This window comes from Rattus rattus, chromosome Y (assembly GCF_011064425.1).
Source record: "Rattus rattus isolate New Zealand chromosome Y, Rrattus_CSIRO_v1, whole genome shotgun sequence".
Classification (NCBI taxonomy): domain Eukaryota; kingdom Metazoa; phylum Chordata; class Mammalia; order Rodentia; family Muridae; genus Rattus; species Rattus rattus.
In genome coordinates this window covers 2,017,011-2,042,750 of record NC_046173.1, presented here as the reverse complement: position 1 = coordinate 2,042,750, position 25,740 = coordinate 2,017,011, and the positions used below count along the sequence as shown (strand labels likewise).

General features: G+C 35.6%; 1 protein-coding gene across 1 annotated transcript; it reads right to left on the bottom strand.

Annotated features, from left to right (window-relative positions):
- LOC116889595 (ATP-dependent RNA helicase DDX3Y-like) lies at nucleotides 1-20,560 on the bottom strand. Its single transcript, XM_032890530.1, is given in 19 exon segments — nucleotides 1-2,300; nucleotides 2,461-2,591; nucleotides 3,127-3,280; nucleotides 4,071-4,188; nucleotides 4,258-4,433; nucleotides 4,800-4,956; nucleotides 5,072-5,216; nucleotides 5,757-5,784; nucleotides 5,787-5,847; nucleotides 5,849-5,910; nucleotides 5,978-6,092; nucleotides 6,524-6,609; nucleotides 7,977-8,112; nucleotides 9,629-9,728; nucleotides 10,190-10,345; nucleotides 11,235-11,358; nucleotides 13,917-13,964; nucleotides 17,167-17,227; nucleotides 20,428-20,560. Coding segments are annotated over 19 exon segments (1,974 nt in total). The 5' UTR covers nucleotides 20,464-20,560; the 3' UTR covers nucleotides 1-2,220.
- Between the last annotated feature and the right edge of the window lie 5,180 nt (nucleotides 20,561-25,740).

Genomic DNA, 25,740 nt, shown 5'->3' with positions numbered 1-25,740 from the left:
TACTTTACAAATACCTTGTTTTATTAATTAAAAATGAGATTTCCAATAGTTCAAGCATGCAAGTTCACAAGTTATAGTAAACATTTTGCTATACTTTTTATTTTAATAAAATGAGAAGAGATTAGGCACATGCAGTGCTAGCATCTAATAGTAACACAATAAAGCAATTACTAACTTTATAGTAACTTAAAGTTTAACGTTTACATTCAGCTAGTTAGATGCATTATACATTGAAAATATTGCTGGCTGATAAAAATGAATGTAAAACATCACTGTTTATGGCAACACAAAGATATAACCACATGTTTGAAGATTACAAATATGCCAGACAGTTACAATACTGAAACAAATAGATCATGTAAATTCAAACAAACTGAGAAAATGTTTATCTTAAATATATCAAAACCTTGGCATGTCATTATTCCAATTGCCTTTCATTTTAATCAAAAAAAAAAAAAAAAGTGTAGGCACATCACCAATACTGGGTTAGATTAATTTGACTCAAGTTTAGTAGAACTTAACATTAAAAGCTCACACTACCCAAAATATACTATTTCATATACAGTGACAATCAACATTCAAATACCAGTGTTTTTATACTGTCTTTTGGTCAAGTTTCTTTAAGCTTTCAAAGAATCATTTTTAGGCTTACAAAAATAAATATTTGTCAAAATGTTCAATAAATATTACACAAACTAGCAGCAAAGTCTGTTATGTGCAAATAGGTTTCTTAACTATCATTCCAAGGTCCAAGGAAAATTTTCTGAACCAAGTTCTTGATACACTGTAATCAGCAATCTCCAATTGGAACTTCAAGGACTTGTACATAAGATACACATATAAAATTCTCTTCATGTGCAATAAAATAAGTACTTTGTAAAAAGTTATGGGCAAAATGTACAGTCTAAACTGCTAAAATTCAAATAGCACCGTAACAAATGACCTTGATAATACTGTCAAGTACACCTACTTTAATAAAATTTTAATACAAGGCACAATACACTTGAAAAATCTATTGCACTTTTAGAAAACTTTGTTAACTTATGACATTTTTAATGTCTTAGGTTTTGAAATTTATTGTATTGTATTCTATCCAGGAAATTCTCAAAGCAAAAGGCATTTTTAGTGATGGACAATCATCTTTGGCAAATTAAAATATGACTATAATACAATGGAAACCTATGCAACTAAAATATATGAAAACTGCACTGTATAATTAGTACATAGATCCAACCTGTGAGACCTCAGCAATTTCAATTTGTTATTCTTATATTTACATAATATGTAAGCCTTTTTTTTTTTTACACTTCAACATAGTTTAACAGAAAAAAATGTGACTGTGTAAAAATAAAAGCCTGCTGCTGCATAATCCTTTCTGTTCATACTCTCTTGACCAAAAAACACCAACACTAGCATGCATTAAAGACCAGAATTAACAAGATTGTGATATGGTCTGGTCACTGCCATGGTCAGCCATTAATATGTCATTTTTATGTATGGCAGGCATTAAATAAATCTCAACTTTATATCCTAAATTCCTCACCAAATTTTTTAATTTTCCTGTAGGAGTATGCCAATGTAAATTACTTAAAATAGTAAATGAGGAATCATTCTAGTGATCTGTATTAGTGCTTTCAAAAATAAAGGATATAACCATATATAATCATATTTTTAAAAAAGTTTAAGTGCCAATCCAAGATAGAGTGAGCAATTCAGAACTTTAGCTTTGTATTGTCTGCCACATTACAAACTTAAAAAAAAAAAAGTTTTACCACCAACTCTGCATATACCAAAAATTTCCTATTCTGGTTATGCCTAAATTCTTTCACCATCATATTTAGCAATTAATTGATTTCTGCTAAGGTGTCTCACACTTGTGTGCCAAGGTTCAATTAACTTATTAAAACAATTGGTATCTTGAGCATTATTGAGCAAACAGGACATCAGATAAGTTGTTTAAAGTCAAAAGTCACAGTACATTAACAAATTATAAATGCAGTTTAGGGTGCAACCAAGCAGGAAGGGATTTAATCCAACTACAATAATTCTTCATATCAACTTTTGAATAGGGTTACAGGTTGTGACTTTGAGCTCTCATGAATTTTTAGAAGAATCACAGCTGGTAATGTACTACAAGTTCTTGAAGCTACACAATACAGTCTGGCTAAGTTACATGTGGTTTCCATATTAGCTATATGAAATGATGATTTAGGCACAAATTCAATTGCCCCACCAGTCAACTGCCTGGGAGTTATAATTTCCTCCATATCCTTCATTGCTGTAGAAACCTCCATAGCCACCTATCAAGAAAAAAAAAAAAGTTATCCACTGTTCCCATGATACTATTCAAAAAAAGTCTCATGATACAGCATTATTTTCTTTTATAAATTACCTTCAAAACATGATTAAATCAAGAAATAAACAACAAAATCCCCTTCTAACACAAAAACTTAACATTACCTCCACCAAATCCTCTGTTGTGGGTACTACCACTAGTTCGGCTGCTGTTGGCACGATTATTATTAAACCCAGAATTTGCATAACCACTGCTCTGTCGATAGTCTCTGGCACCAAATCCTCCACTGAATCTGCTAATGCAAGAAAAAACATTATCCAAGTATGCTATCCAATTAAAATATCATGCTCAAATTTGACATTTTATTTGGGAAACTTATTTTCCATTGTAGAAAATGTCCTGTAACTGTATCTTCAAAACCTTAATAGTGTAGTAGAACTGTCAATTTGTTCTGTAATCTTTTCTAATTAATCATCAAAATATTTGGTGAAGAACTATTTAAGGTTTGGTAAAACCAGCAAAATCTTGCTATTCAAGCCTTGCTATTCTATTAAACTAGAGTTTGTTTTCTGAAGTCCACATACACTCCACATCATTCATGGCTGTATATACACATATGACACATAATAATAATTAAAAACGAATTCAGGGGTTGGGGATTTAGCTCATGGGTAGAGCCGCTTGCCTTAGAAGTTTGAAGGCCCTGGGTCTCATCCCCAGCTCAAAAAAGAACCAAAAAAAAAAAAAAAAAAAAACGAATTCAGTACCTTAGTTAGGCTTAATTTCTAAATAAACTATAATAATGAAAAAAACCTCAAAACAATTCTTACCTTTTAGAACGTCCCCGGCTGTTTCCCTTGTAGTGGTGTTCATAAGCCATACTTTCCAACCAAGATGGTACTTCTTGTTTAGCCTCAACGAGGAGATCTAACAAGTCTTTCGTAATGTTCAAATTCCTCTCATTGAAAAAAGAGGTGGCAAGACCTAAAAGGTTTTTAAAAATACCTAAGGCCTATGTTTCCACAAAGTAATTTCCTGTGGTTTCCTTTCCCATACAGTTAAGAGAATATATTTTGTAACATCACTAAATATAAGGGTGAAAAAAGAGTTTGTAACTGATATAAAATTTCTCTCTCTCTTTTTTTTTTTAAAAGACTCTCATTATAATATCTCTCTGGTTGGATATCCACTATGTAGATCATGCTGGCCTAGAACACATAGAGATCCAATTGCTTTTGTATTCCAAATTCTAGGATTAAAGTCATATTCCAGTAAGATATGCTTTCAAGTTTCTTTTTAAAAAAAATAAAAAATTAAGGCTCTTTAGGCTTTCGAGATTACTTAGGCTGATTTTGGAATACAAGAATCTCTTGCCTTTGCTTTCCTAGCACTATCAAAAACCCTGTGTTGCAAGCCAGTAATTTAAAAAAATATACTATAGTTTAAGGCCATCTGAGAAACAGAACAAGACCCTGCCCCAAAACAAAACCAAAACCAAAAATTCAAGGACAAAACTGTTTTAATATATCCATTTAAAAAAAAAAAAATCGTGAAATGGCCCACGCCTAATGATATGAACTCAACCCACATAATAAAAAGACCCATGTCTCCATAAGTTGTCCTCTGATTTTTACAAGTATATTACTGAAACATGTGCATGAATATCCACAAATAAATAAATATAGAGGGAGTAAAGATGTAGTTCAAGTGATAAAGGTCTTTGAGGTCTTTGATCCCAAGATTCAGAGGAAAAGGAACAACATTAACACTTTACCAAGGTTTCCTACACGTCCTGTGCGGCCAATACGATGCACATATTCTTCAATATCACTTGGCAAATCAAAATTGATAACATGTTTCACATTTGAAATGTCTAGACCTCTTGCTGCCACCTGAAAAATAATACTAATTAAATTAAAGTAACAGTCAGACAAAATAACTAAAAAATAAAATATACATACAGCTGTAGCCACTAAAATTGGCTTCCTCCCTGAGCGGAATTGGTGAAGGGCCTCCTCTCGATCTTTCTGTGATCTGTCTCCATGAATACTAGTACATGCATATCTTTCTTGAAATAAGAAGTTCTCCAGTGAATCTGCACCCTTTTTAGTCTCCAAAATACTAAAGTCAATGAATCCTTCCTGAAAAATTACTGGTTTTGTTTATTAACAGTAACTTGATATCACTGCTTATTCTAAAATTAAATAAGCTTAGTGATTTGAGAAAACTGCTTGGTGAAAGGAGGGTACAGAAACACATATATCATACACAGCATACACACACAGGATAGGAGGATTTGCAAGGCTGACTGGATAATCTATCTGAACTTGTAAGCTTCAGGTTCAGTCAGAGACTGTCTCAGAAAATGAAGAAGATACCCAAATATATACACACACACATAGACACAGAGACAACCACACATACAGAACAAGTGGGACTATAAAGTAATACTAGAAACTAAAGTGGAATTTTACAGGGATTTTCATTTTATTAAATAAAGGACTCATAATTTTACCTGTTGCATTTAAGAGATCAAGTAAAAATGACCGTTTGTCTAACTCTTCAACCCATACTACTTTCTGTGTGATGTTCTCAGAAGTAGAGCCTACTCTGCCTACAGCCAGAAAGATGTATTCATCTAAAAAGTCACGAGCAAGCATCTGAAAATGAAAAGAAAAATAAAAGCCAGAAACTTAAATTATCTATGTAATACATAAATCACCAAACTTTGTTTAAAAATAAAATGTCCCAAAATAAAATTGTAACAAATAGTACCTGTATCTCCTTAGGAAAAGTAGCACTAAACATCATGGTGTGACGAACTCCCTTTGGTGGCATAGTGTCCTGTTCAACTATACGACGTATCTGAGGTTCAAATCCCATATCCAGCATCCTGTCAGCTTCATCCAACACTAAGTATCTATTAATAAAAAGTATACTTATTGGCTTCTACAGTTAACTGTTGAGTAAATTGTTCTCATATTTAATTTAACATCTCAAGTCTTAAGCACAGTAGCTTCTAATTTGATATACTATTTAAATATTGTTGAATAATTTTTAAATGTATCTTAATCAAAATTAATCAGAATGAAAATTAAGGGAAGGAAAAAGAAAGGAAAGAAGAAAAAGACAATCAACTTCACTTGTTCAACATTGTGATTTTGAAGTCATAGACACAGACAGACACACACAGACACACAGACACACAGACACAGACACACAGACACACACACACACACACAATAAAACTATGACAGTACAAAAATACATCTATTATTCCAGAAATGGGAAGGATGAGGCTGAGAAATAACTGTAAGCTTCCAGGCCTGTCATAATGGAGAGGTTCGATGAATAAATCAATGAGGAAGTCTTATACAGACCGCATATCGCCAGCATATACATTTCGAAGAATTAAAAAAGACCTATACAGCCTTATTCCTTTTTATCGTAATTAACATACTTGCAGAAATCTAGTCCAATCTTTCCTTTTCCATCATGTCCACTAGATGTCCTTGGTGGCCAATCAAGTGGTATCCTCGCTCTAAGTCCCTGGATCTGTTGAACAGCATCAGCACCAATCACCATATACTACATACAAGGTCGGACTCTAGACCGTACGAAAACTATAAGCAAAAATTATTAGTCACAGAAACATTGAAATTAAGAAAAAGGACAAATTATTAAAAACTATGCTTACTTTTCTGGCTTCCTCATAGATCTGCACAGCCAATTCTCTTGTTGGAGCTAACACCAAGGAGATTGGGTATTGTTTACGGCGACCATATCTTCCGTTTTCCTAAGAATTAAGTATAACTTTAGAGATTATGATCTAAAATTTTATCTGTTTTGTTTTTAAATTTGTTTCATTTTCTGTGCATGCATGTTTTGTCTGCATGAATGTATGTGAACTGTGTCTATATTCTGACAAAAGCCAGAAGGAGTTACAGACATTATGGGGAGTCATATCAATGTTTGGAATCAAACCCCAATACAATAGTTTGTAAGAATTCCCAGTACTCTTTTAAGTACTGAGCATTTCTTGAGCCATGACTTATTTTTTAAAGTTCACCAAACTACAGTGCCACATGTAATTTAAGAAGTGTTTGAAAATAAAGTCTTCAATTCCTATCCAATGTTCTCTTTTCCCTTCTGAGGACACTACATGGACATGGTTCATAGACAGACACCCAAAGAAAACATGAGGACACAAAAATTAGTAACTGTCACCTTCATAGCCTTCAAAGCCTCTCCTGGACCATCTGTGTAAATCTGACTGAGAATGGGCAGTAGAAATGCAGCAGTTTTTCCAGACCCTGTTTAGAAAACACTGTATTATTATCTCTAAAAATTTAAGAAGTGCTAAAGTACTAACCATACTGGCATGCATATATATATATATATATATATATATATATATATATATATATATATATATATATTTTTTTTTTTTTAGATCAAGACAAATACTTAGAGGAAAGCAGATCTGGCAAGAATGAGACCAACCTTATTCACATGGGGAGACTTTGTCTCAAATAACAAAAACAAACAAAATGATGTTAATGTGAAAGTTTGTTTTATTCCATCTTTGGTTACCCATGCTCCCAAAGGCACAGCAATTATTTAAGTGAAGAAAAAACTTTCTGTGTGTGAGAGATACTGCCTCTCTACATAACATTAGCAGTCCTGTAACTCATTATATAGACCAAGGTTGACCTCACAGAGATCCATCCACCTGTCAGTATTAAAAAAAGCACCACAACACCTGGAAAACTTTTTTGTTCTTAATGAATCAAATGCTGACTTAAACAAAACAAAAACCCAAAACAAGTCTTGTGTGTTAACTTCTTAAATGGTGTAATTTGAATAAGCTTATATATTCTTGAATGATTAATCATCAGGGAGTAGCACTGTTTGCAAGGATTAAAGTATTATAAGTTATTGTTGGAATATATGTGTAACTGGGGTAGACTTAAGTTTTTTTTTTGGTTCTTTTTAGGGATCGAACCCATGCTTTAGTAACCATTATCGAGCTAAATCTCAACCCGACTTTTAAAGTTTTTTAAAAGTCCATCATGGGTTGGGGATTTAGCTTGCTGTAGAGCTGCTGCCTAGTGAGCTAAGGCCCGTCCGTCCCCCGCTTCTGAAAAAAGAAAAAAAAAAAAAAAAAAAGAAGAAGAAAAAAAAAAGTCCATCATATGCTGTTTTCTCTCTCTGCTTATGGATTAGATTTGGTTGTTTTGAACTACTAGCAACATACATGTGTGCCACATCTACCACCATGCTTTCTGCCATGATAATGAACTAAACCTCTGAAATTGAAGGCAAGCCTATAATTAAATAATTTCTCTTAAGGAGATGCTATATTCACTGACTATGGTGGAACGCTTTTAATCTCAGATACTGTCAGAGACAGTCAGACGTCTGGAAGTTCAAAGACAGCCTGATCCACAATTCCAGTCAGGACTATATGGTGAGATCCTGTTTTAAAAGTCCAAGAGAAATAAAAAAGAGTTGCTATAGTTATGGCGTCTCTTCACAGCAATGACTAAGCAGTAACTCAGTCCCAAAATGTATATAGTTCCCACCTATTTTTAATGTATTCCATAATTTCATAAAAAATATAATACTTTTAAAACAATCCCAGAATTAAAATCTTTAGTTATTTACAAAATGACTTTACCTGTTTGAGCACAAGCCATTAAGTCCCTTTTTTCTTTAATAATTGGAATAGCATGTTTCTGAACTGGAGTAGGACGAGTGTAACGAGTAAGTTCAATGTTCCCCATGATAATTTCTCCCATCTCAACATCACTGAACTGTAAAAACAAGTAAGCCAAGCAAGTAACATAAAAACAAAAACTGCTATTTGCTACATTAATATAATAACAAAAGTAAATGAATTTAAGAGCCATTTGATTCTTAATGTTTTAAGAAAATAAATACTTTCACTGAAAGAAATTATGGTTCTTGATGTCTAGTATACTTTCTATGTTATAGTTATTCAAAATAGTTACTATTAAGAGTTCACTAAAGAGTAAAACACACCCTGAAGAAATAGAGCATTGGCTTTTGCATTGGACCTGAGTTCTATTCCCAGAACCAACATCATGGCTCACAACTATCCAATGACCTCTTCTGCCTTCTGCCTGCATCAGGCAAAGGTTATAAAATACACACACAGGCAAAACACTCATACATATAAAAAAGTTCCTAAGTATGGTGGTGCATCCCTGTATTCCACCACTAAGAACCAAAAGGAGGATTTCTTTGAGTTCTAAACAGCCAAGGCCAACCTTTGTTCCAAAAAAAAAAAAAAAAAAAAGTGGAAATGGGCAAAAGAGAAATAGTGGAATACAAGTGGTCTGACAAGGAAAATGGGCTTCCTTAAGAAAGGAGAGCGAAGTAAATATAGGAAAAGGAGGGTCAATAAAATAATGATATGGGGGCTGGAGAGATGGCTCAGCCGTTAAAAGCACTGACTGCTCTCCCAGAGGTCCTGAGTTCAAATCCCAGCAACCACATGGTAGCTCACAACCATCTGTAATAAGATCTGATGCCCTCTTCTGGTGTATCTGAAGACAGCTACAGTGTACTCATATTATAAACCAAAATAATTGTTAAGAATAATATAGAAACATTTTCTTCTTATATCCAGAAAATAATCTTCACCCTTCATTAAGGAAACTTCCCTTTACAACAGAGACCACCACAGAAGACCAAACTTGTCAAAATACTGAATTCTGGAGCCAATCATAATGGACACAATCCCACAATCACAGCTCAGTAATAAGCATTGTAAAAAAAGGGGCAGAAAGGTTATAGAAGCCAAATGATCAGGAAATTTGTTGTGAGATTCTGTCTCTAGTAGTATCAGAAACTATGGCAGAAAAAAAACTTCACTGACATTATGTAACAAGAACACAACACTGAGACAACACCAAATCAGATGGAGAAAAGGCCATTTGACCTCAATTCTACATAAAGAACTAAAGCAACTGCAGGAAAATGGGAGCAACTGAGGTGGTCATCCCCCAACAGAAAAGCATGACGACTGGTTGTCCAGTGCTAAACAGCTGGCAATAAAATTCCTTAAAACCAAGGAACAAAGGTTAGTAAAATGCCTCAGAAAGTAAAAGCACTTGCTGCCATTCAAGTTTGAGGAGTTCCTCACACAAGTTTTCCTCTGACATCTACAAGTGCTATAGACAGGAATACTCAAAACAATATAATAAAGTCAATAAACAAAAACGAAAATGAAACAAAACATACACAAAAAACCCTAGTAAGATAAAAAGCTAAAACAACAACAACAACAACAACAAAAAAACTTACATTTTCAATGTGAGGAGGACAATTATTTCCAGTTGCCTCTACTGGTATATCATCATATTTCTCAAAGTTAATCCCTGTATTACCGCCAGAGAAAAGTTCTCTGAAATTAGATGATCATTATATATTATTAATAAAAAGAAACAGTTTCACCACAATTTCAAAATTTATTGAGACAATGGTGTTAGGATTAAAGTCATTTACTACAATAACCAACATAATTATCAAATTTAATTATTAAAATTTTATTTTTCATTTTGTATATATAGAAGTCTTTCTGAATGGGTAGATTATACACATGACCCAAATGCCTTTAGGCCAGAAGGACAGGATCCCGTAGAACTGAAGTAAGGATAGTTATAAGTTATCTGTCATGGGTGCTAGGAATCAAACTCAAGTCCTTTGAAGAAATACACATGCTTTAACCTCTGAGTCACCCTTTCGACCCCATATTGAGTATCATTTTAACCCTTATTTTTTATTTATTTTGAGACAGGGGCTCACAAAAAGACAAGTTTGTGCACACCAGGCCCTATTTTATTATTTAACATTTTAAAAACTTACTGCTCTAAGCGTTCACTTGGTGGAAGTGGTTTTGACCAATCATCTTCATCTGATTTGTCACCCCAACGACTATAACCACTTCGTTCAAATTTGCCAAATCCACTTCGGTCACGACTGCCAATACAATCATAGTCACTTCGACCAGGATCATCAAACCTGAAAAGCAGAATAATCAGACTCTTAGTAACGTAAAAGTATTTTTTAGACTATTAGTTGAACCGAACACAAATCCTCCTAGTAAGTGCATCAACAATTTAATCTATACCATTTAGTAAATAAGTGCTTACAAACAGAGCAAGTGGCTTCACAGAGCCACTAACCCTATCTATGACAGGATGGGATTAAAGACATGCCCCAGTGTTCTCCTGTTAATGGCTATGGACTAAATCTGGAACTAACTAAAAGCTCAACCTGCCAGACACATTTATGAGGGATTTCAAGGTAACTGAATCATCTGAGACATGAAAATTCACCTTTACTCTAGGCCACAGCTTCTTGCAGTAAACTAGAGTAAGGAAAGGGAAGTAATTTTTTACTCTTTGCCTTCTTACCTTTGTTCTCAGTTTACTGTATTATAATCTACTTCTTTAGGATTTTGACATTTGCTGAAGACCAGCTGAGACATCCAACCTCATAGAGTAAACACCTAGAGGATTCTTGGGAACTTTCATTGGGAGATAGCCATTGTTGGACTAGTTAGACAAAAACCTGTATACCACTCTACTTAGTAAATTGTCAGGTATGTAGGTAGATAGATTCATTCTATCACTTTTGTTCCACTGAGAACCCTAACTTTGCCAAGTTGAGATTCTTTTCTTTTTTTAAAGATTTATTTACTTATTTTATCTAAATACCCAGTTCCTCTCTTCAGGCACATCAGAAGAGGGTATTGGACCACATTTCAAATGGTTGTGAGCTATCATGTGGTTACTGGGAATTGAACTCAGGACCTCTGGAATGATCTGTCCTGCCCCAAGATTCTTACATATTCTTAACTACTAAGATCCTTAATCATTACTTTATACATTATCAAGCAAGAATTCACCTTCCTCTGGATCCACTTCCACGATCACTGAAATAATAGGGTTTTCCTCTGGAATCCCGAGATCCAAAACTGCTGTAGGCATCTTTATCTTTACTCCACCCTGAATTGTCCTTATCACAGACCCCTCCAAGAAAAAAAAGAACAAAACTAACTAGTAAGTCTCTTCACAGCCACAAGACTTATAAATAACCGATCCTAGTATAGTGATAGTCAGTGGAAACCCAAACAAAATTTCAACAGCTTTTAAGAATTAGCAATCATAAATTTCAGTAAGTAAAAAATAATTTGTACTTTGATAATATTCTGACATAATGTTGTACCCCAACCACCAGTTGGGATATTGAGACAGAAGAGTATGAGACTGAAACCATTCTGAGCTGGGATTGGGAATTTAGCTCAGTGGTAGAGCACTTGCCTAGCACACACAAGGCCCTGGGTTTGGTCCTCAGCTCTGGAAAAAAATGAAAAAAGAAAAAAAGAAACCATTCTGAGCTACATTGTGAGAAAACCCTATCTATAACCAAAAAGGGAGCTACAAATGTGCCTCAATAGTATAGCACTTTTGCAGCAACTGTGAAAAAACTCTGAGTGCAATCTTAGTATATACAGTACTCTATCTTAAAAGATTTTGCTGAAGACATAGTCCAAATTTTGCCCAGAATGATCAAGGCCCTGGCTACAATATCCATTAACACCACAGAAAAGAAAAACAGCAGTTACGAGAAATAAAGAGCTTTTGAATAATACTATCATTATAACAGCATCACAACTTTATATGTATAATATAAAATAATATAAAAAATTCAAAACACAAATTACTGTGGCTAGCTAAGCTGGTAAGATCACTGTCCAGCATTCATAAAATCTTGGATTAAATTCATAGACATAAAGCTACCTATAGAAACAATTTCTGTCTGGGAAGGAGAAGCAAGAGATCACTATACATTCGATGGCCAGTCTAGTGAACAAAACACTGAAACTATATGTTCAAAGCAAAAACCCAAACTGCTTACAATAAAACTCTAAAATCAAAGGATATCTTTTAGACTATTAGCTTCTTAATTATGTCTCATAAAAACAAAATTATTGGACAAATACTGTTTAAAATATATACTTGGCATCCAATTTTTCCCCTTTTTTGAATCACAAAGTCCTAAAAAACCTAGTCACTATGTAACTAAAGCTTGCCTTGAACTTCTGATCTTCCAGCTTCCCTTAAAGTAAATGTTCTAATACTTTCAGTTTGCTCCTTATTTTGTATGTGGAAGGACTGTAGACTGATAGAATGAGTAATAGCAAGAGTAAACTAGGCCTATTATTAGTTAGAATAGTGTCTAAATTCATTTGGTAATTGTTTGATGTTTGGAAGTTATGTTATCTACCTTCCTGCTTTATTGAACACAAAGGTGATAAACAAATGTATTTAGCAAGGTCCTAGCAAATATATCACACCATAAATACATCCAGTCTAACCAAAAGAGGAGGTTAAAGATTTCTTTTATAATCACAGACCCTAACCTAAAACATTGTCACTTTTTTTGAGGTACATTTGAGATAAAACTTTCCAAGCACATATCTTAATAGCACAAAGCACATTCACAGTGAAAGAAAGCAGAAGTTATTAAGAGGGGAAAAAAAAGTATATGTATAGTACTGTTTGTACTTCTCAATATTGTTCACTCTAACCACCTTTCTTTTTTTTTTTTTTTTTTTTTTTTTTGAGCTGGGGACTGAACCTCCAGGGCCTTGCATGCTAGGCAAGCGCTCTACCACTGAGCTAAATCCCCAACCCTCTAACCACCTTTCTATTGCATCTTCTTTCCTTTTGGCTTCCTTTAAAAAAATTTCAGACTTCTTTCAGAAAACAAGTCTTCAAAGTGTCACCCACAAAAATATTTCAAACTTATGCTCCAATATCACAAAACCACTATGACATAGAATGCCTTAATTGCTTCTATGTATTTTATGTGTATTAGTGTTTTGCCTACATGTGTGTGTGTGACATCTGTGCACATAGCCATCAGAGTTCATAAAAGGTCTCAGATCCCCTGTAACTGAAGGTGGAGACAGTTTTGAGCCACCAAGATGGGAAATGAACCCAGCTTCTTTGTAACTATCTTCCATTGAACCATCTGTCCAGCACCTCTAAACTTCAATAGTAGTTAAATAGAACTTTTTCATTAGGCAGTATTCTAAATACTTTTTAAAATGGAAACTGTGCTGACATTTATGCATTTGTGAGATTGCATTCTAAGTCTTTAAGATTCAATGCCAAACTAAACAAGGAAATGCTGATGACCCAATGTTTCTAAAATTACAAAGTGCTAGTTTTTTGTTTTCTTTGAGACAGGGTTTCATTGAATACTCTGACTGCTGGAACTTCCTCTTTAGAACAAACTAGCTTCAAAGTCAGATATCTTACCTGGCTCTGCCTCCTGAGTGCTAGGATTAAAGGCATGCACTATCACTGCCCAGTATATGATACTAGTTCTTAAAGACAAAAGAAACACAAAAAGGGGGGAAAAAAAAGACTTCCTGAAGAGATAGCTCCCTTAGTTTTAATTTATTTTGCAGGTGATATATGTGTATACATATACACACAGCAGTTGATTTTTGCTGCTGAGGTATACTCACTAAATACTAAAAAGCAAAAGTTCAATCTATAAATCTGCCAAAACATACCTTTAGATGTTTCTCTGTTCCTTAAGTGAGGAGGTATATAGCGCCCTTCTAAAAGACAAAATGTAAAACTGAAACCCTATAGTATTTTTCTAGGAAAATTTTTACCAAATTGTGAAGGACTAACAACTATGCTTTTTGCTGTTGTTTTTCTAACTAAAACTATTATCACAAATTAAAAATACACAAAAAGCTGTAAGTTTGAAGCAATTCATGTTTTAATTAGAAGCATTACAGATTAAATCAAAATCATAACCCAGTATTAAGAAAAGCAAGGAACCAATAAAGTACCTGATAATCTACATATTCATCCTGTTTTAAAATTGAATATTTAAAGTATATTTACTCAGTTAAGTTGATCACATTCCTGAGTGTTAAGTATGATTTGAAATTAGTCAGACTGACTGAAGTATATCATTCAATATTATCACCTGCTAGCTGCCGCCAAACAAACAATCCACCACTAACTCCAAATAAATTCCATAATTAACTGCTGTTTTTTTTTTTATTTTGAAATATTTTTCTATTTGATTTATTGAATATAACTCACACATCACTCAATTCACTCATACTTAATTTTATCATTAAGTCTCTCAGAGTCTTCACTGGAACTGAATTACAGAAAATATATGTTTTCTTTTAAAGACTTAATACAATTCATGAAAGAACAAATCCTAACCTTTTGACAAGGCATGCATTCCAAAAAATAACTAATATGCTTATAATTACTTAGGTGTTATAACAGCAAAAAACTCTCCTTTTTTTTCTTGTTTTATTTTTTTCTCCATTTTTATTAAATTGGGTATTTTTTATTTACCTTTTAATTGTCATTACCTTTCCCAGTTTCCAGGCCAACATTCCCCTAAACCCCCCCCCTTCTCCATGGGTATTCCCTTCCTCATCCTCCCCCCAACAATCCTATTCACTGGGAGTTCAGTCTTGGCAGGACCCAGGGCTTCCCTTCCACTGTTGCCCTTACTAGGCTATTCATTGCTACCTATGCAGTTGGACCCCAGGGTCAGTCCATGTACATAAAGTCTTTGGGTAAAACTCTGCATTTTTATCATGTGCCATAGTGATATAGTAAAACTGAGAATCATAAATTAATGTTATAAAGGACCTACTAAACTTGCTTAGATAATACTAAGTTATAGAAAATAGAATTTACCCAAAGCAGGATGACCATTCTCTCATCAGGGAGAGCATAATTCTGCTAGGTAAACAAAATGACCTTGTAAAAACATCATACTCATGGCCTTTCTCTACACAAAAGAGAAACAAGCCGAGAAAGAAATTAGGGAAACGACACCCTTCATAATAGTCCCAAATAATATAAAATACCTCGGTGTGACTTTAACCAAGCAAGTTAAAGATCTGTATGATAAGAACTTCAAGCCTCTGAAGAAAGAAATTGAAGAAGACCTCAGAAGATTGAAAGATCTCCTATGCTCATGGATTGGCAGGATTAATATAGTAAAAATGGCCATTTTACCAAAAGCGATCTACAGATTCAATGCAATTCCCATCAAAATACCAATCCAATTCTTCAAAGAGTTAGACAGAACAATTTGCAAATTCATCTGGAATAACAAAAAACCCAGGATAGCTAAAACTATCCTCAACAATAAAAGGACTTCAGGGGGAATCGCTATCCCTGAACTCAAGCAGTATTACAGAGCAATAGTGATAAAAACTGCATGGTATTGGTACAGAGACAGACAGATAGACCAATGGAATAGAATTGAAGACCCAGAAATGAACCCACATACCTATGGGCACTTGATTTTTAACAAAAGCCAAAACCATCAAATGGAAAAAAGATAGCATTTTCAGCAAATGGTGCTGGTTCAACTGGAGGTCAACATGTAGAAGAATGCAGATCGATCCATGCTTATCACCCTGTACAAAGCTTAAGTCCAAGTGGATCAAGGACCTCCACATCAAACCAGATACACTCAAACTAACAGAAGAAAAAATGGGGAAGCATCTGGAACACATGGGCACTGGAGAAAATTTCCTGAACAAAACACCAATGGCTTGTGCTCTAAGATCAAGAATCGACAAATGGTATCTCATAAAACTGCAAAGCTTCTGTAAGGCAAAGGACACTGTGGTTAGGACAAAACAGCAACCAACACATTGGGAAAAGATCTTTACCAATCCTACAACAGATAGAGGCCTCATATCCAAAATATACAAAGAACTCAAGAAGTTAGACCGCAGGGAGACAAATAACCCTATTAAAAAATGGGGTTCAGAGCTAAACAAAGAATTCACAGCTGAGGAATGCTGAATGGCTGAGAAACACCTAAAGAAATGTTCAACATCTTTAGTCATCAGGGAAATGCAAATCAAAACAACCCTGAGATTCCACCTCACACCAGTGAGAATGGCTAAGATCAAAAACTTAGGTGATAGCAGATGCTGGCGAGGATGTGGAGAAAGAGGAACACTCCTCCATTGTTGGTGGGTAGCAATGAATATCCTAGTAAGAGCACCAGTGGAAGGGGAAGCCCTTGGTCCTGCTGAGACTGAACCCCCAGTGAATGGGATTGTTTGGGGGAGGGCGGTAATGGAGGGAGGATGGGGAGGGGAACACCAAAAGATAAGAGGAGGGGCAGGAGTTAGGGGGATGGCTGAAATGGGAAAGGGAATAATAATCGAAATGTAAATAAGAAATACCCAAGTTAATAAAGATGAAAACAAAACAAAACAAAAAACATCATACTCAAACCACATGCTTTTTCCCCCTTCTCAGTATTTTATCCCCCTAAGCTCTACCTCTTCATTCCTTTTCTAAAAGTATTTCAAATTACTGAGTGAACAAGTTTTCAAAGTGTCATCTACAAAAATACTTTGAAGCTATGCTTCAATATTACAAAACAACTAAGACATAGGATACTGTAATTGCTTTTATTTCTTTTGTGTATATAAATGTTTGAGATGCAGAAAAAGCAGCTTTGGTTTGTCCAAGATAACTATAACAGTATTTCACTCACAAATCTCTTCCATTTGTCCAAAATCAAACTAAAATTACTATCTCTTGAAGTGTTTAATTGTTCAAAATATAAATCAGAGTCATAAAACTACAGAAGCGATCTAAATTTCAGCTCAGGGCAGTTTCTCTTTGTAGCACGTCCTGTGCTTATTAAAATAAAAAAAAAAAACATTAAATTTAAGGTAATTACATTAAGGGCAACGATAATAGAAATGACCCAGAAAAAATTCTGCAATTAAATTTTTTTATACTTACTGCTTTCTGTACTAACTCCTTCATTCTGATTATCCGAGGAGTTCATGTCAAGACCAGCAAACTGTAAAACAAATATTAATTGTTCACAAATTAACAAAATAAACAAACAAAAAATCAGGTTGGATACTACAACATAAAATCAGAAAATTTAAAAACCTGAGCCTTGTACTAAACCATTTACTAAATATGGCCTTTTAGGGAGCTGGACAGATGGCTCAGTAATTAAGGGCACAGACTCCTCTTCCAGAGCCTCCAGAATTCAAATCCCAAAGCCCATTTGGATGCTCAGTCTCAAGTGATCCAAACATTTATTCTAGCTTTCCAGGACACTGCAAACACACACATGCAGGGAAAATATCCATACACATAAAACAGTAAAATAAAATTTACAAAAATAGAGAAAATACTTTTTCAGAGATAGAAATGAGGATTTACTAGCAGTTGAGCGTGTACACTACAAAGTGCTTATATCTTCAAAGAGAAAAACTGCTTTGAAGTTGATAACCTATGACAATGACAAGTAACAGAAATTGGTATAGAAAGTAACTTTAAAGAGTTCTTCATTTAAAACAAATTAGCTCTGTAATTATTTTCAATGGGAAACACTCCTAAATCACCAAATCACCAGCATCTTCAGCTGGCTAGATGGTTCTGCAGGCAAAGACTGGCCTGAAATCTGTTTGATTTTTAGCCTACAAAAAGGTAGAAGGGAATAGATTTCACAAAGTCCTCTTCTGAGCTCTACATCTTCCTGTGGGGGTGGCAATGCACACACTGCTCTTGAATAATAAAATAGCATCTTGGCTTCTCAGTAACTCAAAATTAAGTGAGTGGGACTGAATCCACAGATAAGCAGTTAAGATTACTTTGTGCTCTTGCTGAGAACCCAGGTTCTCTTCCTCAAATTTGGCTCACTGTCTCTATAATTTGACTTCCAGGATATATGACAAGCTCTTCTGATGTCCAAGGGCCAAAAAGTAAACATATGATACATAGATATATGTATAAGTGCAAGCAAACACTTGAACACAAAAGATTAAAATCAATTTTAAAAATGTAGGCAGCTGGAGACAGCTTAGTGGTTAAGGCTGCTCAATTAGAGGACTTTGGTTCAAATTTGGTTCAGAACCCACACAGCTGCTTACAACTGTCTCTAGATCTCTGACACCCTCTCACTAATATTACATACAGGCAAAACATACACGAATATGAAATTAAAAAGTAAGGCTTTCAGAATTGCTAAATTTTAGCTAAAAAGGCTAAGAAAAAACTAAATTGCAAGTCTTAAGACAAGATTTTTAATTACTTGAAGTCCTAAAGGACATACACACTGTCACTTTTCTCTTTTTATTTGTATGAATGTTTTACCTGCATAACATACACATTATTGGTGCCTAAGGAAGAGGGCATTGGATCCCCCGGGGTTGGAGTTACGGGAATGAATTACAATATGGATGCTGGGAATTGAACCTGGGTGCTCTGCAAGAAAACAACAGCAAGAAATAGGTTAAGCTGGAGGTCTTTTGTTAGTTATCAAGCTAATAAGGGATAGACATACATTATCTTTTATCTCTACCCTTCTTTATACTGGCAGAATATAAGACAGAATAAAGGTTATTTTGGTTTCTAGCACTTCTTGTATTAAGTATTATAAGGCGGAGTTTCAGGTGTTCATTTATAAAAAAAGCAATGTGACATGCATCTACAAATGTATTTCTTGAACATTTGTGTGTCTATACTGAGTACAAAAATACTACTAAATTACTGTATAGGTGAGGTTGCTATATAGCTATATAGCCATTGGTTCAAAATAAAAATAACAAGTGTACTAGGGCTAAAGTTTAGTAGAGCTGTTGTTAAAACAGCATGGACTAGGTCATATACTCCTCAATATACAAACAAAAACCTCTTTTAAAGGTGTGGGGTAGGGGAGGGGAGGGGAGGTGGGAAGGTCAAGTTATATCAATTTAAACTTTCTAAGTAACAAAAGACATGATATCGGCAGGGCAAAAATCCAGTAGCAGTAAAGGAGGCTTTTCTTTCCGGTTCCGGACAATATTATCTCAAAAGATAATATTGTGTGTAACCACCGCATACGGCAACTTTTACCTAAAATGTTGTCTTTTCCACTGGCAAAAGAAAATCTCTCTTTTTTTTTTTTTTTTTTTTTTTTGCCTAACAACCACAACGAAATATTTAAGTACTTTGTTGTGTGATCTAGGTTTAAGAAAGACCCAAGCGGATTCAGTGGTAGTGCAGGCACAATGCCATTAATTCCAGCACTTGGGAAGCAGAGGCAGGTGGCCAGCCTGATCTACTGAGCAAGTTTTAGCACTGCCAGGGCTGCACAGAGAAACTCTGTCTCAAAAAGCCAAGAAAAGAAACGAGAGGAGAGGAGACCAGGCAGAAGAAAGAAGAAGGGGGGAGGGGTGGTTAGAATGAAAAGAAAAAACCAACCAACCGACCAAACAAACAAAAAAAACCCCCAAACAAACAGTTAACCAACCAAAACAAAACCCTACTGGTCTCAGCGATCTCAATGCTGTGAATGAAAAGAAGCCTCATCTCCCAACAAGCTCCAACCTCCATTATTTGCAGACTACTGTCAAGGGAAGTACACTGCAGGCATTCTTTTATCGTCTCTGCTCTGGTCTATTCCCTTCGGTTTTCCTGCGTCACAGAACTCAGAAAAATAGGAAGTCCCTCTACCTACACACCGCGGGAGAGGGGTAAAAGGGACTACTGTGGAAGAACATTATTAGATAAGTATAAATAAATACGAACCCTCGCGCTGGTTAGGCCCTGTAGAACCGCAGCACGGCCTAAGACCGCCGCCATTTCCTTATTATAAGGCAGCATTTTCTAAACGCCAAGCAAAATTTGTGGCGTCAGTTCTTTTATCGACTTACATTCACGCACAAACATCAGGAATTAGAGGCCACCCGATGTGAACACAATAATTCCAAGAATTATAGAGAAAAACAAGTTCCCTTTCATGCACCGCCACACAACGTATTTAAAGAAACTCCCGTTCGCAAATAAAAGCCGCCATTATGCGAATCCTATGGACTAATCTGTAACGTCGTTGCTATACCCCCTTATTTCGTTTACGCCATTTTGTAAAGTCTAATTTCTTTTCTTTCCAGATTTTTATGGGGTGCTAGAACTCCAGTACAGAGAACTGACTTTAAGTGTTTAGTTAATACTGCGCCAAATTAGAACAGAGGAAGAAAGAGCGTCTTATACATAGATCCAACTCACTTGCTGGTCAAGGCCAACCGTATTTTCCGCCGCCATTTGACTCGTTTCTGGAAAAATCGAGAACTTCACTTTTCGCGGAGCAGCCACCGTAAACCTGACTCCTTACGGTGAACGCAAGTGCTGACGTACACAATTTTGGGTACGCCCAACGTACATACGGGTTTAAGTCATCACGCAAGACGTACGACTCTCGTCAATATAACCAGGAAGCACTCTTTAACTGCTGGTGTTATTTCTACCTTCTTAACTAGAGTTTATTTAAATCATATGATCGCGGGATCTAACCCCGCCGCTGCCGCTGAGCAAAGTTTCAGATTATCAAAACTAGAGACTTTCTTCAGTGGAAGGATCTTAATCATACTACTCAGTTTAATTATCCACCTTCTCACCTGCATTCCTTTTTTCTAATAGCTCCTTTCGATTTCCTTCTCAGGAAAATTTCCCCTTACCTAACCTCACCTAACCTCACCTTACCTTACCTTACCTTACCTTACCTTACCTTACCTTACCTTACCTTACCTTACTAACCTTACCTGAATTTGGGAAGTCTCACCAAAATAAAAGCTAAAAATGATAGTCTCTGCTAAACTATACTAGGTTTTCTAGTTCTATGTATTAATGAAAACAAGTGAAATCTTTTAACTGAGGAAATAATAAAAATCATACAGATAATGGCATTGGTAATAATTCAACCCACTGATTTAGTTTTTTGTTTTTTGTTTTTTGTTTTTTTTAAATTCCCTAAGAGTGGCTGTACTGTGTCCTAACATACCATGGGTTGTGGAATTGTGAATAATTGTCTTGGTTACACAAAGAATTATACATGTTTGAAGCACCTGTAACAGAATTTATCCATCTAGTTTACAAATAATATTAGGAAGCTTCCATGTGTGAAAATATAAAATATACACAGTTGTAATGCCTCAGCTCTTTTCACTTTGTGCATTTCAGATAGAGAGGAAAATTGATTTATATGTCTTTACTATAAAGTAATGAATAACTAAGACATACCAGTTACAAGGATTTTCCTCTTTCTAACAAAAACTAGAAATTAGAGCAGGTTTTGCATCATTCCCTAAAGAATCTCTTGCTGTTAATTTTAAACTGCTGCATGCACAAATAATTTTTTTCCTAAGATAGGGTCTTGCTCTATAGTTTTGGCTGTCATAGGCCAGGCTGGTCTCAGATCCCCAGTCTCTGCTTCCCAAGTGCTGGGATGAAAGGCATTGGCATTATGCCTGGCTACATTTCTGGAATTTGTTTGTTTGTTTGCATATAATTATCAGTTTTAACATTTGTCAAACATGATTGGAACTCACAAAGTTTAATCAAAGTTTCCTGATTTTCTTTACTACTTCATACAGTTTGTTCAAAGCAAGATAAGATAATCTTTGTTTCTTTATTTTTCTTAGGACTGGATCTTTTATGGCTAGGTGAGGTTGAGAGTAACTCTGAAATCCGGATTACTCTGTAATTAACTTTTAAGGGAGGGATTACAGATAGTTGTCAGTGTTGTGTTTATTTGGTTCAGGGAAATTAATTCAGTGCCTGGTGACTATTACACTGGCAATCTTTTGAAATACACCCTACATCTAGACAACACTTAATTATTTATTTTAGTAGATTAACACAGATGAAGGAAAAATAAGTAGCTCCAAGTATGATGCAGTCCAAAAGGAAAAATACCTCTTAATAACACATTTAATAATAAATATTTCCTAACACCTTTATCATTCTGAAATTAAAATCCTAAGTTATATAAATTAAACCCATTCATGTACAATTCATAAAGACCAGTTGTGAGTCGAAACTGTAGTGACTACAAATAAATAGGTAAATAATTTATAATATCCTGTACATGAACTTAGAACTGTTCTTTACTATAAGTACCTGTTCCATTCAATAACAAATACAAAATATCTATTTTATTTACAATTTAAATAATATATATTGTTCAAAAAGTTTTATTTTAAAGAGGAAAAAATACATCTTTACACTGTGATTTACAGATCTTGCATTTCTAGAAAAATTCCTGGAAAAATTTTAAAACTCTTCAAAAATAGATTTCTGTTTAAATGTAAAATAGTTCTATGTTTGTAATCTGATATTCAATTAACATTGCAAATGTGAACTATATTATTGATATAGAAGAAACTAAATATATTAAAATTGATGTTATAAAATATTTACTGGTGCCAGGTGGTTACTTTTAATCCCAAGTACCTGGGAGGCAAATTCAGGTGGATTTCTTATTTGAGACCAGCCTGGTTGATCTACAGAGTAAGTGCCACAACAACCAAGACTACGCAGAGGAACCCTGTCTCAAAAAAAGTATATATATTTATATAAATATATTTGTATAAAAATGTAACTGTATATAAATATATATTTATAAATAAAAATATATTTTTACTGGGACTGAGAGATGACACAGCAGTTAAAAGCACTGGTTATTCTTCCAAATAACCCAGATTTAATTACCCAAATGACATCTCATAACTGTCTGAAACTTTAATACTAGGGTATCCTGTGCCCTCACACTGACATACATGAAAAATGCACCAATGCACATATAATAAAATTAAATGAATTATTAAAATAAAATATTTGTTATCAGATATGCTTAGATGGCATTAACTAGAATCTATGATGTGGTGGTATGAATATGTTTGGTTCAATAGATTTATGTGTTTCAATGCTTTGTCATAAGGACTAACATTATTTTTTTTAAATTTGTTTATTATATTTATATGAATACACTGTCTCTATCTTCAGGCACACCAGAAGAGGCATCAGATCTCAATACAGATGGTTGTGGAGCCACCATGTGGTTGCTGGGATTTGAACTCAGGACCTCTGAAAGAGCAGTCAGTGTTCTTAACCATTGAGTCATCTCTCCAGCCCAGGACTAACATTATTTTTTTTAAGTCAGGTTCTGTGCTGAATAGTTTTTGTGAACTTGGCACAAAGTTGCATAAGCTATAGTCATATGAGGAGAAGTAGCCTCAACTGAGAAAATGTCATCTTGGACTATAGGAACATTTGTAGGACATTCTCTCTCTCTCTCTCTCTCTCTCTCTCTCTCTCTCTCTCTCTCTCTAGCTCTTGCTCTCTCTCCTTTTTCTTCTTTTCTTTCTTCATTCCTTTTTTTTTCCTGTGCCTCATTGTGTGCTCATTGGCCTGGAACTGGGCTGGTCTTGAACTCACAGAAACCCCCCTGCTTCTGCCTCCTAAATACTGAGATTAAAAGTGAATGACACCATGCTCGGTATGAAGGGTATTTTCATGATTAATGATTGATGTTAGAGACCAAGAAAATCCTCTGTGAATGGTGTCACCCATGAGCATGTGCTCCTGATGGTATGAAAATGTAGAACCAGCAAGCTAGGGAGATGATGGTATAAACAAATATCAATCTTTCATGACTTGCTTCAGTTGTTGCCTCGAGTTCTTGCTGTGGACTTCCTCAATGTCCGATTAGGGCCTGAGATTTGAAACATGGGAACCCTTCTTTACACCCTCTACGCTGTTTCATCCGCCGTCTTTATTAACTAGAGTATTTCTTATTTTATTTCGATTGTATTCCTTTTCCCAGTTTCCAGGCCAACATCCGCCTAACCCCTCCAACTACCCTTCTATGTTGGTTTTCCCTCCCATGCTCCCCCATTACGCCTCCCCCCAACAATCCCGTTCACTGTGGGTTCAGTCTTGGCAGGACCAAGGGCTTCCCCTTCCACTGGTGCTTTTACTAGGCTATTCATTGCTACCTATGAGGTCAGAGTCCAGGGTCAGTCCATGTATAGTCTTTAGGTAGTGGCTTAGTGCCTGGAAGCTCTGGTTGCTTGGCATTGTTGTACATATGGTGTCTCGAGCCCCTTCAAGCTCTTCCAGTCCTTTCTCTGATTCCTTCAATGGGGGTCCCATTCTCAGTTCAGTGGTTTGCTGCTGGCATTCGCCTATGTATTTGCTGTATTCTGCTGTGTCTCTCAGGAGAGATCTACATCTGGTTCCTGTTGACCTGCACCCAATTAGATAAGATGGGTGGCTGTATATGTATGGGCCACATGTGGGGCAGGCTCTGAATGAGTGTTCCTTCTGCCTCTGTTCTAAACTTTGCCTCCCTATTTCCTCCCAAGGGTATTCTTGTTCCCCTTTTAAAGAAGGAGTGAAGCATTCACATTTTGATCATCCGTCTTGAGTTTCATGTGTTCTAGGCATCTAGGGTAATTCAAGCATTTGGGCTAATAGCCACTTATCAATGAGTGCATACCATGTGTGTTTTTCTGTGATTGGTTTACCTCACTCAGGATGATATTTTCCAGTTCCAACCATTTGCCTACGAATTTCATAAAGTCATTGTTTTTAATAGCTGAGTAATATTCCATTGTGTAGATGTACCACATTTTCTGTATCCATTCATCTGTTGAAGGGCATCTGGGTTCTTTCCAGCTTCTGGCTATTATAAATAAGGCTGCGATGAACATAGTGGAGCACGTGTCTTTATTATATGTTGGGGCATCTTTTGGGTATATGCCCAAGAGAGGTATAGCTGGGTCCTCAGGTAGTTCAATGTCCAATTTTCTGAGGAATCTCCAGACTGATTTCCAGAATGGTTGTACCAGTCTGCAATCCCACCAACAATGGAGGGGTGTTACTCTTTCTCCACATCCTAGCCATCATCTGCTGTCACCTGAGTTTTTGATCTTAGCCATTCTCACTGGAGTGAGGTGAAATCTCAGGGTTGTTTTGATTTGCATTTCCCTTATGACTAAAGATGTTGAACATTTCTTTAGGTGTTTCTCAGCCATTCAGCATTCCTCAGCTGTGAATTCTTTGTTTAGCTCTGAACGCCATATTTTTAAATTTATTTATTTATTTTTTATTTATTTTAAAATTTTTTTTTATTAAAGAGTATTTCTTATTTACATTTGGAGTGTTATTCCCTTTCCGGGTTTCCCAGCCAACATCCCCCTAACCCCTCCACCTCCCCATCTTTATGGGTGTTCCGCTCCCCATCCACCCCCCATTGCCGCCCTCCCACCAACAATCACATTCACTGGGGGTTCAGTCTTAGCAGGACCAAGGGCTTCCCCTTCCACTGGTGATCTTACTACGATATTCATTGCTACCTATGAGGTCAGAGTCCAGGGTCAGTCCATGTATAGTCTTTAGGTAGTGGCTTAGTCCCTGGAAGCTCTGGTTGCTTGGCATTGTTGTACATATGGGGTCTCGAGCCCCTTCAAGCTCTTCCAGTTCTTTCTCTGATTCCTTCAACGGGGGTCCCGTTCTCAGTTCAGTGGTTTGCTGCTGGCA